The sequence below is a fragment of the Channa argus genome, chromosome 8 (assembly GCF_033026475.1).
Source record: "Channa argus isolate prfri chromosome 8, Channa argus male v1.0, whole genome shotgun sequence".
In the NCBI taxonomy this organism is placed as follows: domain Eukaryota; kingdom Metazoa; phylum Chordata; class Actinopteri; order Anabantiformes; family Channidae; genus Channa; species Channa argus.
Window position 1 is genome coordinate 20,378,281 of NC_090204.1, and position 12,163 is coordinate 20,390,443.

The 12,163-nt window shown below is 40.3% G+C and overlaps 1 protein-coding gene across 16 annotated transcripts in view; it reads left to right on the forward strand.

Moving 5' to 3' along the window:
• The window catches only part of LOC137132003 (discs large homolog 1-like protein), a 103,710-nt gene that overhangs the window by 75,585 nt on the left and 15,962 nt on the right, over positions 1 to 12,163 (forward strand). For 12 of the 16 annotated variants that reach the window (XM_067513989.1, XM_067513991.1, XM_067513993.1 and 9 more), the window contains one exon: positions 8,717 to 8,831. In XM_067513989.1, the coding sequence (XP_067370090.1) occupies positions 8,717 to 8,831 (115 nt within the window). The other 4 variants (XM_067514002.1, XM_067514003.1, XM_067514004.1 and 1 more) reach the window with 4 other exon arrangements.

A 12,163-nucleotide genomic window follows, 5' to 3' on the forward strand; every position in this document is an offset into this window, starting at 1 on the left:
AGAATTTCTACTGAATAAAGTATTGCATAAAGATTTCTATTACTGCAGCCAACTCACCTCAGAACTTGCCAAACTAGGTATAAGTACTTTCCATATGAAGACAGGGTAATTATGAACTTCTTCCCTCATAAAACCTGATAAATCTACATTATCCACAGAGCAACTCAACCACTGATGGTGTGGTTTAGATAATCAGATGTGATATGCTAGAGGCAGCTAATGCATGCTCTAGCTGCTAAATTCAAACTTTGGACAACTTTTCTTTCTTTTTTTACGAATGCAAAGTTACCTGCAAGACATGTAGACAGACTTTAATGAGTAAAATTGTTGGTGTTTCTGCTAAAAGTAAAACTGTGATTCAACACATGTCACATGGCATAATTTTATCAACATGTGCCATGATATTCATATCCATGTACCAATTTCCAATTACTCTACTTACTTTTTGTATTTATATATTTTAATTAAACAAAATATTTACCTTATACATATACCTTATACTTAATGTATTATTATGGATTTAACACTTCGTTACTATATCAAATTACTACTATATAAAACAAAATAGTTATATGGTTTGTTTCTAATGCCCCTTAGGTTCATTAGCTCCTTAGGTTATTCCACATTTTTTTGTGTTCTGCTTTTCCATCTACTCAGCAACACAGATCTGCAAATAATGGACAATCAAGGCCCCAGAGTATAAAAGTAGCCTCTCTAAATGATCCAGTGAGTGGGTTGTTATCAATGACTTGACATGTCGGTGAAGATTCTCAGTCATCCGGTTTTGGTTATACGAAGCTCGAATCATGTCAACTGGACTTTGCTACTTATCCAGCAGCTTCTTCAATCTTAATAAAGGTAACTATGGAACCCAGCTATATCCTCCAGAGAACGGCTCTGTTCCACCCTGGCCTGATTAGGCTTGTTAAGGTGGGAGGTAGGAACAGGGGGGAGTCATTAAGATGTAACGATTACCACTGTAACTCCCTAAAGTTTAGAGAGTTAGGGAAGCAACACTTTAGGACCCCGATCAGCGGTGTACCTACACCTTAAGGATAAAGGACACTCGTTTCCGGATGACAATGTACACATTTTGAACAGAGAAGACAGATGGTATGAGAGAGGAGTACGTGAAGCCATTTATGTTCACACAGAGAACCCTTCTCTAGAGAACAGCCTTAAAATCAGAAAACGAACTAAAAAATCTATCCATCCATGTCTTTGGACTATTGGAGGAAACTGGAGAACCCGAAGGAAACCCCCCCAAGAACGGGGAGAAGATGGAAACTCCACACAGAGAGGCTGCAGCTGGCAGCTAGATTCGAGCCAGGGACCTTCAGCTGTGATATGACTGCACTAACCACTCCACCACCGTGCTGCCCACTAACTAAAAATACAGTACAGGACACTAGTGTATAATTTGATCAGAAAGGAAAATCAGGATGTTCTTTACAACACCGAAATGCTGCAGAATTGACCTTTGAGTAGGATCTCTCCTCCCGTGCTGTAAGTTTCCATAAGCAATGCCTGCAGGTTGACAGCAGTATTAGTCACTGAGATTACACACAACTATCAGTGACACACACACACACACACCCTACATCCACAGAGGCGGTGGCTGTCAGCAGTGATACTGAGGTGATGCAGAGAGGATTATCTTCACTTCTGTAAGCCTGTATATTATACTTGTGCGTGCCGTGCAGCAGTGTTAAGTCAAAGATTAACAGCAGCGTTTCTGGGCTCTCGCGCAAATGTTGGAATATCTCTTGCTAAAGAAATACAGTAGGCTGTTTCCTTTACCGTCTTTACTTGATAGCCGTTCTCTTCCTCCTCCATTTCCACCTGTCAGCTCCCCCTCTGGTCCCTTGGGTTCTGTGGTTCTGTGGTAATGGTCTGACTCACCGCCCACAAAGTGTGATTTGGGGGATTGGAGGTGTCACTTGTAGCAGGAAGGTGACTGCTTAGGGGTTTGTAGCATGTTACCGTGTCACTGTCACACTGAGGCTTTCATCAGCTGCCACAGATGAAACAAATTTAAAATTCAATTCTTTACATAAAAACTTTGTTTGACTTTATTGTCTAGTGTATGCAATACAACTAGTCAGTGAATAGCAATATAGATCACAGTACTGTATTGAATCAGCAATAGATGGACCATAGAAGCATGAAGTGCTATGAAATGATTTTTTATAACTTCATGCAAACACACTCCTCTCAGAGTAATTGTGCATTCATAAGTACATGCAGACATCTGTTATTGTCTAATCTCCAGATTTAAATGACCTCATCACTGAAAATAAAGTGTAGCCCATGCAGCAAATTATTGATATTTTACAAGATGGTTTGAACATCTTCATCTTTCCTTATCGTCCAGTAATAGCTGTAACTACAGAGGAGCTGGATTATTGAATTCTGGTGTAGTTTGAGGAGGCATCTTAAAGAAACACTGGAGACCATTTGCTGTGTTGATTGCTAAACATTGTGGAACTTGTGTTAGTTATACATGATTCTCAATCACTGTGTGCTGTAATTAGGAAACAGATGACAGAGTAAAAGGGGATCTGAAAGGGAAAAATTGGTGCAATGCACATAACCTAAAGACGCCCATCTCCTGCAATTTAGATTGCACTGAATCTGCACAATGCACAAAAGGTCTTTGGCAGCTCTGCCGGCTGCTGAATGGAGAAACAATACTCCTCTAGAGAAAGGAGACAAGGGGAGAGAGGAGAGGAGAGGTAAATGAAGGAGGGAGGGGAATATGAGCCCCAGAGCCATTAGTCTTTGTCATCACCCCTCCCCCATTCCAACCCCTCCGTTTCCCCTACTCTTCCTCTCGTCGCCCTTTCCCATCCCTCTCCCCGATATGTCTTGTTATCCGCCTCTATCTTCCTACATTTGTGTCTGTATGTTGCGTTTGCTCCTACTCCGATGGTGCTGCATTTAGACGTGTTGACAGAGAAGTTGGAAGGTCTGGGTGTGAAACTTTCTATTTGCTGATTTTGATGTGTGGGCTGGAATTTCATGACCAGAGAAAGACAAGCAAATATAAATCGGTCTTTAAGGAAGCTTATCGGCACAACTGGCTCATTGGGACAGAATATTAGTCAGGTCAAGTGAATGGATACCAAAATTTGGGCGCTGGCCATGACAATGATGGCATTGTCAGACATATATCGTATTTATAATAGGTCACATATATGTATGCAAGGGTGTGTATAATTGGTATAAGCCAGAAAATCTAAAGAAAAGTAGCTTTAAATGAGAAGAAACTGGAAAGTGAAGACGAAGGGAAAGTGAGACAGATGGAGACACAGAAAGACATAAATCATGCAGAGCAGAAAGAGTTTAATGCCTTGTACTTAATTAGACAGATGTTAGTTTCCTTTTTTTTTTTTTTTGGATTGTTTTCACATTTTCCATATAAATCAAACGGGAAATTGATTTAAGAAGTATGAACTGTGCTATTAAAATCAACATCCCAAAAATCAATATTCAGAATGCTTGTTTATGCCTTACTGTGTCTGTGTGAGTGTGGCGTGTCGACCAATTCCCTGGGCCAAAGTAGGGCAGGAGAGCCTGGCATCAACGCAGCTTCCTGCATGAGTGACCTAAGGAAACAGCGTGTGTGTCTGTGAGTGCCTATCTGCGTCTCTCTGTGTGTGTGTGCGAGCGCGTGTGTGTGTGTGCGCGCGTGTGTGTGTGTGTGTCTCCACCCTACAGCAAGCTGCTGTCAAAGAGAGGGAGGAGCAAATGAACACACCAGCGAACAAGAGAACAAGAGTGTGGTGTGGTGAGTGAGTTAGCATCTGTTGTTTCTGTGGCAGCTGAGCAGCGCTGGACTGATTTTACACATACACACATTTCCTCTCCATGTCACACACATACACACACACACACACACAGTACTTCATACCTTCACACACACGCTCGTACATCTTTCCACTCTGGCTCTCTCACATGCTGAACCCAAAGTGGAACTGACGTTAGAGCTTTTCCATCATCATCATCATCATCATCATCATCATCACCATCATCTCTCTTTCACACACATCTGCTCTCCTTCTCTGTCTCTGCTCTGTCTCTCGTTCCCACCCCGGGACTCTAAGCTTCTAACCCTTACTTTCACTCACTCAGACACTGATCTGAGAGCCAGTGTGCCGGCATCATATCGTGCGGACATTGGGGCTGCCTGTCTGCAAGCAGCGTGTGAGTACAACTGAGCGGGAGTTGGGAGAGATAGATCTGATTTGGTAATTAACATTCTGACCTTAACTTTAATTTTAGCATTGCTATACTTTAATTAAGGGGTGTTAAATATTTTGCTGTCTTGTGGTAAAGCTAGAGTAAAGAAGACAGACCTGTTCTGGTGAATCTGCACGGCTCTAACACTGTGTTATATCCTTAATGACCAGTGATGCAGCATTAACATGTTGGCTCCTGCAGATTGTTCGGCCTAGTGACTGTGTTAGAATTGTCTGAAAAGAAGAAACAGTCGTGATTTATTATTTGTGTTTTCAGATCCACTGCTTGAACTTTTGCTTAGTTTTGTTCTGGTGCTAGAATTAAAAAAAAGAAGAAAATAATAGATTATTGAATTCTCAGCACCAACTCTCAACTTTGGTCTTAAAACAATTGATCAGAGCTGCAGCCTAGAATCATTAATCGGTTTCTTCTCCTTCTCCTCCTCTTTTTCTCTTTTACTGTCATGTTGTAACCATCCATTTCTGTCCATTTCTGTTCATCCTGCTGTGTGTTTACATAAACAATTTAATGCAGATGATGTTAAAGTTCACGTCTGGTGATTTTGATGTGTGCGATCACTCTGTGGCATGTAGTGTCTGCTGAAACATTCGGCGTTAATCCATCAGTTTATAATGGATTAGAGCTTAGATTGAAAATGCTCAGGTCAGCAATGAAAATATGTATGGTGCTACACTTTTAGTAAAAGGTCACTTTGATTTTCCTCTGATTGTGGAAAGATTAGAGCCAGTGTTTTTTCCCCTGTGTGCTACCAAAATTTAAAATCACAATCTAATTCAATTTATTTCTTGCAGTCTGCAAACAGCATAAAATGCTGTAAATTACTGTAAAAATACATAGAGATAAAATGTGATTAACATCCATGGATGAATCATTGAGTCTAGATCTTTCAAAGCTAGTGTTGTTTATAGACTAGTATGCGTATAGGAAATAAGGAAAGAGGGAGCGAAAAAGAAAAAACAGGAGCTACCGCAGGTTCCAGATCAGTATGGGGGGGGTTCTACTTGTGCATGACCGTGTGCACCTTGAATATGATTGAATTAATCAGGGTTAATTCAATTTCACAGTAAAGGTTCAGACACACACACACACACACACACACATCCAGGGACATCCTTCAGAAGGATTTATACGGGCATATTGCCAGCGGCGTTGTCATCTGCGTGTTGGTTTAGAGCTTTCTGGGAAGCTGTGTGGTGTTAAGAGCAGAAAACCATCAGATGCGGGTTTCCTGTTCCACAACATCCCTAAGATGTTCTATTGTATTGAGATCTAGGGATGGTGGAGGTCATTGGCGCACAGGGAGCTCATTGTCATGTTCAAGAAACCCGTTTGAGTTTGTTTTAGCTATGTGACATAGTGCGTTATCCTGCCGGAAGTAGCCATAAAAGATGAGTACGCTGTGGTCATTAAGGAATTCACAAGGTCAGCAACAACACTCGGGTACTGGAGGCTGTGGCACTGTAGGCATTTAAACAATACTCAGTTGGTACTAAGGGGCCCAGAGTTTGCCAAAAGACTATCCCCCACGCAGTTACAGCCCCATCACCAGTCTAACCTGTTGATAAACGGCTTAATAAATCCATGCTTTCTTGTTATTTAGACCAAATTCTTTCAATCTTCCGTTGTCCATTTAGCTTGAACCAGTCTGGACAATCTCCTCTGATCTCTGGCATCCATAACACATTTTCACCTGTTCTTGAAAATCCCAGTAGATCAGTAGTTTTTTTTAAATACAGCTCGTCTGGCAACAACAAAACAACCAAACTCAATCTGATGCTCAAATCGAACTACAGCAGATCATCTTGACCGTGTCTACATGCCGGAAAGCATTGAGTTCCTTTCATGTCATTGGCCAATTAGATATTTACGTCACTAAGCAGAGCACAATTATTATTATTATTTTTTTTGTCTACTAGATTTAAAAATGGGTGTGTGACCAAATCATTACACTTTGCATTGATTGGCCAACTGGTTGCTCTCTAGCAATTTACTACTTGTCATTCAAGTGAGATGAAAATACAGCAGGTCCGGGCAATTAGAGCGAAAGTGCTGCTTGAAAAGTCATTGTTGTACTTGTATACAGCATGAACACATGCATTTGTGAAAATGAAATTTGGACAGCTTTAAAAAGAACCAAATGTAAGTAGTTATCATATTAAAGTAATAAATTGTGCACATGTAAAATTTTCACTGCTCTCATGAAGATGTGTTATGTTTATTATGTTGACTAATGACCATCAAGAGAAGGGCAATTTTCTGTGACAGGACAATGACTGTATTTAGATAAGATGAAACATAGTCAGCTGGCCAGACTTCAACAGCATGCAATTCAGTAATTTCATAATGACTTGTTTTCCCCGAACGTTTACTGAATTTTATTTCCTTGTGTGTTTCCAGTGCTGGAGTTTTGTAGCACTTCAACATTCCTGTGTGAAATCACTGTGCATGTTTAATGCAACGTTTCCCCTATATTAATTTAGCAGGTGCATCGCCGCTGCTAAACGTACCAGCACTGCTGCTAAACTTTTAAATGGTTCCTTGATATTCACAACAAAATGTAAAGTAATCACAGCTACTTTGTAGACTGGGCCACGTATCTCACCGAAATAACATTGATGCACCAAAAGCTACAAAAGTCTGGGCCAGCAGCAGCTGCCTATTGGCTGTCAATGAAAATCCAGCTGTGCTGCTTCGTTACACCCACTGTGGGCTTCAGATGCGAGCGGAGCCCAGCTGCTCTACAGGGAAAAGTTGAGAAAAGCTGAACTTTGTTTAGAACAGAACATTTAAAAAACATGTTCAGCACAACACACCCTCAGAGGTAGCACATTTACACACAGCACTCACTTAAAAATCATAATAACATAAAATATCATAATTTCAATAAGACTCTAGATCAGAACCTAATATAAAATAGGTGACAGACATTATAAAACAGGGAAAACACTAAAACTATGTTGATTGCATTGCATTAGTACATTTTGTTCACACACCACAAAACTGTAAGATCATTTCAGTTCCTTATCAGCTGAGAAACCATATGCCAGGACTTTTATGAACGATAATTTCAACATTAATTAGAGTTACCTGGTGGCACCAGCAGCAGAGGACCAGGGCAGTCAGACCAGAGAAGGACAGATCAGAGTTTTGAGACAAACCTGCCAGGAACCAAGTTGTGTTTATATGCTGGTTTGTGTTTGGCTGCACCCTGAGTCGTACTTATTGTGTTGACTGACTTCATTCACTCAGCTTCTGATTGGTTGTCCTCACAACGCAGCGAGTATTAAAAACCCGACCTGTATTATAGTAATTCTGTGGGCCTTTGTCCAGTGGCGCGTGCTTGTGGACATGAACACAACAGCAGTGCTGGTGAAACGGAAGCAGCTGATTTCAGATTTCCTCTGAAGTGTCTGCTGTGTACGATAGCACTGATCTGAATTATGGCTTTATATAATTATGGTAGCTGTCACAAAAACATTTATTTCCAAACAATGTGATACTCTAGATGACAATCTTATTTAGTTATATTAGTTACTGTGCCAGCAGGAGAACTCCCTCGCCTAATGAATTCTTGGCCTCCCCTGTCACGTCTGTTTTATTTATTATCTGGTTTTATCCGGTTCTTCGTGTAAATACAAAATGTTGCGGCAGGAAAATTAAGGGTCTCGGTGAAAACGAAGAGCAGTTAAGTGTGATTCAAACCACTAGCATCAACCCTTCAGGATGTATTTATATTAATTAATACACTCATATTCAGTGTTACATCATGCATGAATCAGAATAAAAATAATGATTTTTTTTTTTTTAAAGGAGTTCAAGTGTTTTTGTTGGTGATGTTATTGACTTGGTTGGCGTTCTGATGTAACAGGAGTTAATATTCAGATCAAACAGACTATTAGATTATGGCTGGAGAGGATGTTTTGACAGATCACTATGTGAATCTGCGTGTGTGTGTGTGTGTGTGTGTGTGTGCATTAAAAGCGGAGTTTTGCAGCCGATCCAGCACTGAGATTTCCTTCTGCATTTGAACATGGATAAAGAAATTCCTTGCAGTTTTTATTTGCGCTACAGCCATTTTTTAAGAAATGTGTTGTAACACTGTGTGTATACTTACATCGGCTGTAAAGTTGTGTTCATGTTTCATCACTTCCATTTGATCCGCAGCCTGCAGTTTGGTTTCTGAACTACTGAGCAATGGTGAAAAATCACTTGAGAAAAAGCTACTTAACTGCATCTAATGTGGAGTAACAGGTAGCTTGTAAGAGTAGCTTGAATTAGATTCTCTGTAAATATTTAAATAGTAGATTCAAGGAATATTTTAAAGGGGATGTCATATTCAACAGAAAAGGACCAGGCCTATGCCAAAGCTGTGAACCATAAAGGTATCGTCTGTCCTCTAAAGTCTGCTGGCTCTAATAATGGTTATTTCCTTTGTGTGTCTCCCTGTGTGAAGAGTACAGTCGTTTCGAGGCAAAGATCCATGACCTGAGGGAACAGATGATGACCAGCAGTGTCAGTTCCAGCTCCACGTCGCTCCGCTCCACACAGAAACGCATACTTTATGTCAGGTAACAAACACACACACACACACACACAGGCACACAGCAGACAGAGGTGACTGATTGTCTAGTGTCCTTCAGTGTGACACAACTATTATAAGGTCTTATCTCAGCTGTCCACATTTTGTGTGTGGGGGGATGTGTGTGTGTGTGTGTGTGTGTGTGAGACACTTATAGAGAGGATATCACATCTAAAATCACATTAGATTGTCTGGCAAACACTGTCTCACTCACACACAAAAACACATCCACTGCTTGTCAACTCTGTCTCTCGATCTCTATCAGTGTGTGTGTGTGTGTGTGTCCCTCTGTCATTGTGCCAGTCTTAAGCCTGTTTCAAACATGAACTCCAGAGAATGTCAGGAGGATCAAGTCCTGACATTGTCTGGAGTTTCCCTTTCAGACATGTAGCCAACATCAGGAGATAGTCCGTGTGAGATGCGTTCTCACTTGTAATTGGGACAGGAGTGGTTGCTTGGGCACTTTGAGCAGGGGGTGGGACATGACGCAAAAAAAAAATCTGACAGTGTTTTGCTTTGTAATCTGGTCATATATACCACATATATACCACACAATATCGTGCTGTTCCTTGTATTTTTTTGACGATTTCCAAGTCTGCCCTTACAGACAGACATTCACGAATTTCATTGTCCTTCCAGTTCGACAGTTGTTGAGTTGGTAGGTTGAATGAATGACTTCTTCACCTTCGGGTCTTTGTATTTGCCCGGTTTTGTGGCAGTCGCAGGAAATGGATTTCATCAACACGCCCACTCACTCATGGTGTATTACCTCCTCTATTCACAAATAACTCGGTTGGAGATAATCCAGACTTTGCACTAGGGAGCAAGCTGGGTAAAATTCGAGTATCGTCAGGGCCAGCAGACTTGTGCATTTGCGTTCGCAAATACATCCACCCCCAGAGAAAGTCTGGAACATGTCTGAATTCCATGTCTGAAAGGGACTTTATCCTTGCTCGTCCTGCAGTCTTTTCTGGATCACCCCGCCTCCTTAATTTCCTCTGCAGAGCCCAGAAGCAGTTTCGGCCTTAAACCAGTTTTAAGAGATTTTCCTCACACAGATGAAAGTATTTCAAATATTGATGCAGCCTTACACTGCTGCGTCCAGATAAGTGATGCTGAAGCTCTTGGAAGATCAATAAAGTGGAAAATAGACAGGAATAGCAGCTCTGATGGTAGCACTAATGATTCAATCCTCTAGTGAAGCTTTAGGGACACAACCATTTGAAACCAACAACAACACAACCAACAGAAAATGATTTGAAATCTTGTCAAATAGCAAATATCAGTAATGGTATCTGCCAGTAATTCAAACCCTCAGTTAACTCAAACACATATTGTATTTACCTTAAAATTGGTAGTTATCTTCCAGCGAAGTATATTATATAATGTTTATTCTGTAACAATTTTTATTTTTATTTTTACACTGTAATTTTAGGTTTTGAATGAGGTTTATGGTTTTACAATATTTCATATACTCTGTATCTGTTTTTTATACTGTTTGTAAATGCTAATTCGTAAAAAGCCTGTCAAGTCAGACTTTACAGTTTACTCAAATCAGTATTTGCTTTAGTTCGACATGATCAAAGGCATTTTGTACAAAATTAGTGCAGAAACGCTTTCAGTTTCATTTATTTATGTTACCAAAAATACAAAACTCTAAATTTAAACTAGTGTCAGAAAATGCTGAAATGCTCTTCATGGAAGAAACACTTTGTGCAAGTGGGCTGGAAGGAATAGGCAGCAGGAGCAGCTGGGGCAGTCACCTTGAACTACTCACAGTGTCTCAAACACAGAGCCTGAGTCACAGAGAACCAGCAGGACTGAGGTCTGAGTTTGCACTAGGAGCTAGAGGCTAAAGGTCACATTCAGCCACGTAGGAGAGGTTTATCAGACTGACTGGTCATCTGGTTTGACTGACAAAACACATACTCAATTGACCCATATCAATTGTTTTATTGTTTATCCAGCTAAATATAATTCATTGTTTATTCTGATTGGTCTGTTTTTTTATTAATTTCTTAGAGTGTGTTAATGTCATTGTTAGTGGACTCAACCCAATGCTTTGAAAATCCTTTAATGACCCACCAGTGAATCAAATGATCCACTTCGGGATGATCATCACGATTACCATTATTATAAAATAAGAGAGCACAAATGTTTTGTTTTGTTTTTTACTTAAAACTGAAGGGACAGTACTTGTCCACTGCTCATTAAAAAAACTAAAATAGCCATGCGTTAATATGCTTATAAATTGTTTTCATATCATCCAAGTTACTCCACTTTAAGCTTATTTTAAGTAAAGCAGTGGTATAATGAGTTGCTGTAGCTGTTTTAACAAGATTAGCACTAGTGTATTAGTATAAAGTAACAGCTGAGGATGATGGGAATGCCATTACATAGACCAACAATATGCAACTTAAGCTTGTGCTACCCGGCCCTGCCTCTCCCTGTTCTGCTCTTCTACCATCTACTGCACTCCACCACACTTTACACAGCCATCCAGTTACTAGTCATTATAAATAAAAACAAATGCTGCAAAATGTACAGCACCAATCAAGCAGAGGTTGCTGAAATGAAGGGTTCCTCTGTGGGTCTGACTTCAACAAAAAGTTTATGAGACATAAAGACACATTTGTTTGAATAAAATCATGGTAATTCATAGAATAGATGCTGAGCTATATCTACAAAGTGATGGATGGACTGAAAGCCTTATTGCTGGATAAACTGATTTTCGGATATATTCTCAGATAAACACTGAAAACAATTAGAACTCATAAACCATTAGGTGAGAATTCGATAAAAACATCGTTGTTTCAGACGCCATGTTTAAGTTAATGAGTTTAAATGCTTCATCTTAACAACAGTGCTTCTCCAAGCCTTGTCTTTAATGTTGTATAGGATAATCTAGTAATCCCCCCCCTTAACAACCCACATAATAAATCATTGTCACATAAGATGTTCCTGCCAATCAGCCAGCAAATATTAAAAAGGAAGTCCCAGACTGGCACCTGATAGGATGAACTGAGGCTGTCAGCACATGACAGAATGGGGGTGTCCTGTGCTCTGGGCTGCTGTATGTGTGTGTTTTCATGCATGTTTGTGTGTGTGTGAGCCTGACTGCAGTGGGGCAGTTTGTATCATACTGTATACAGTGCATGTGTTTTGAGTGAAAGACAGACTAACCTATCCTTGAAAATGACACTGAAGGAAGGTAAGGTGTGTGTGTGTGTGTGTCCTCACCTCTATTTCTGTCTCCCACTGTCTTCTCACTTTACATTCACACCATCATGGCACTATTTTAAACACCCTGTGTGGCTGGAT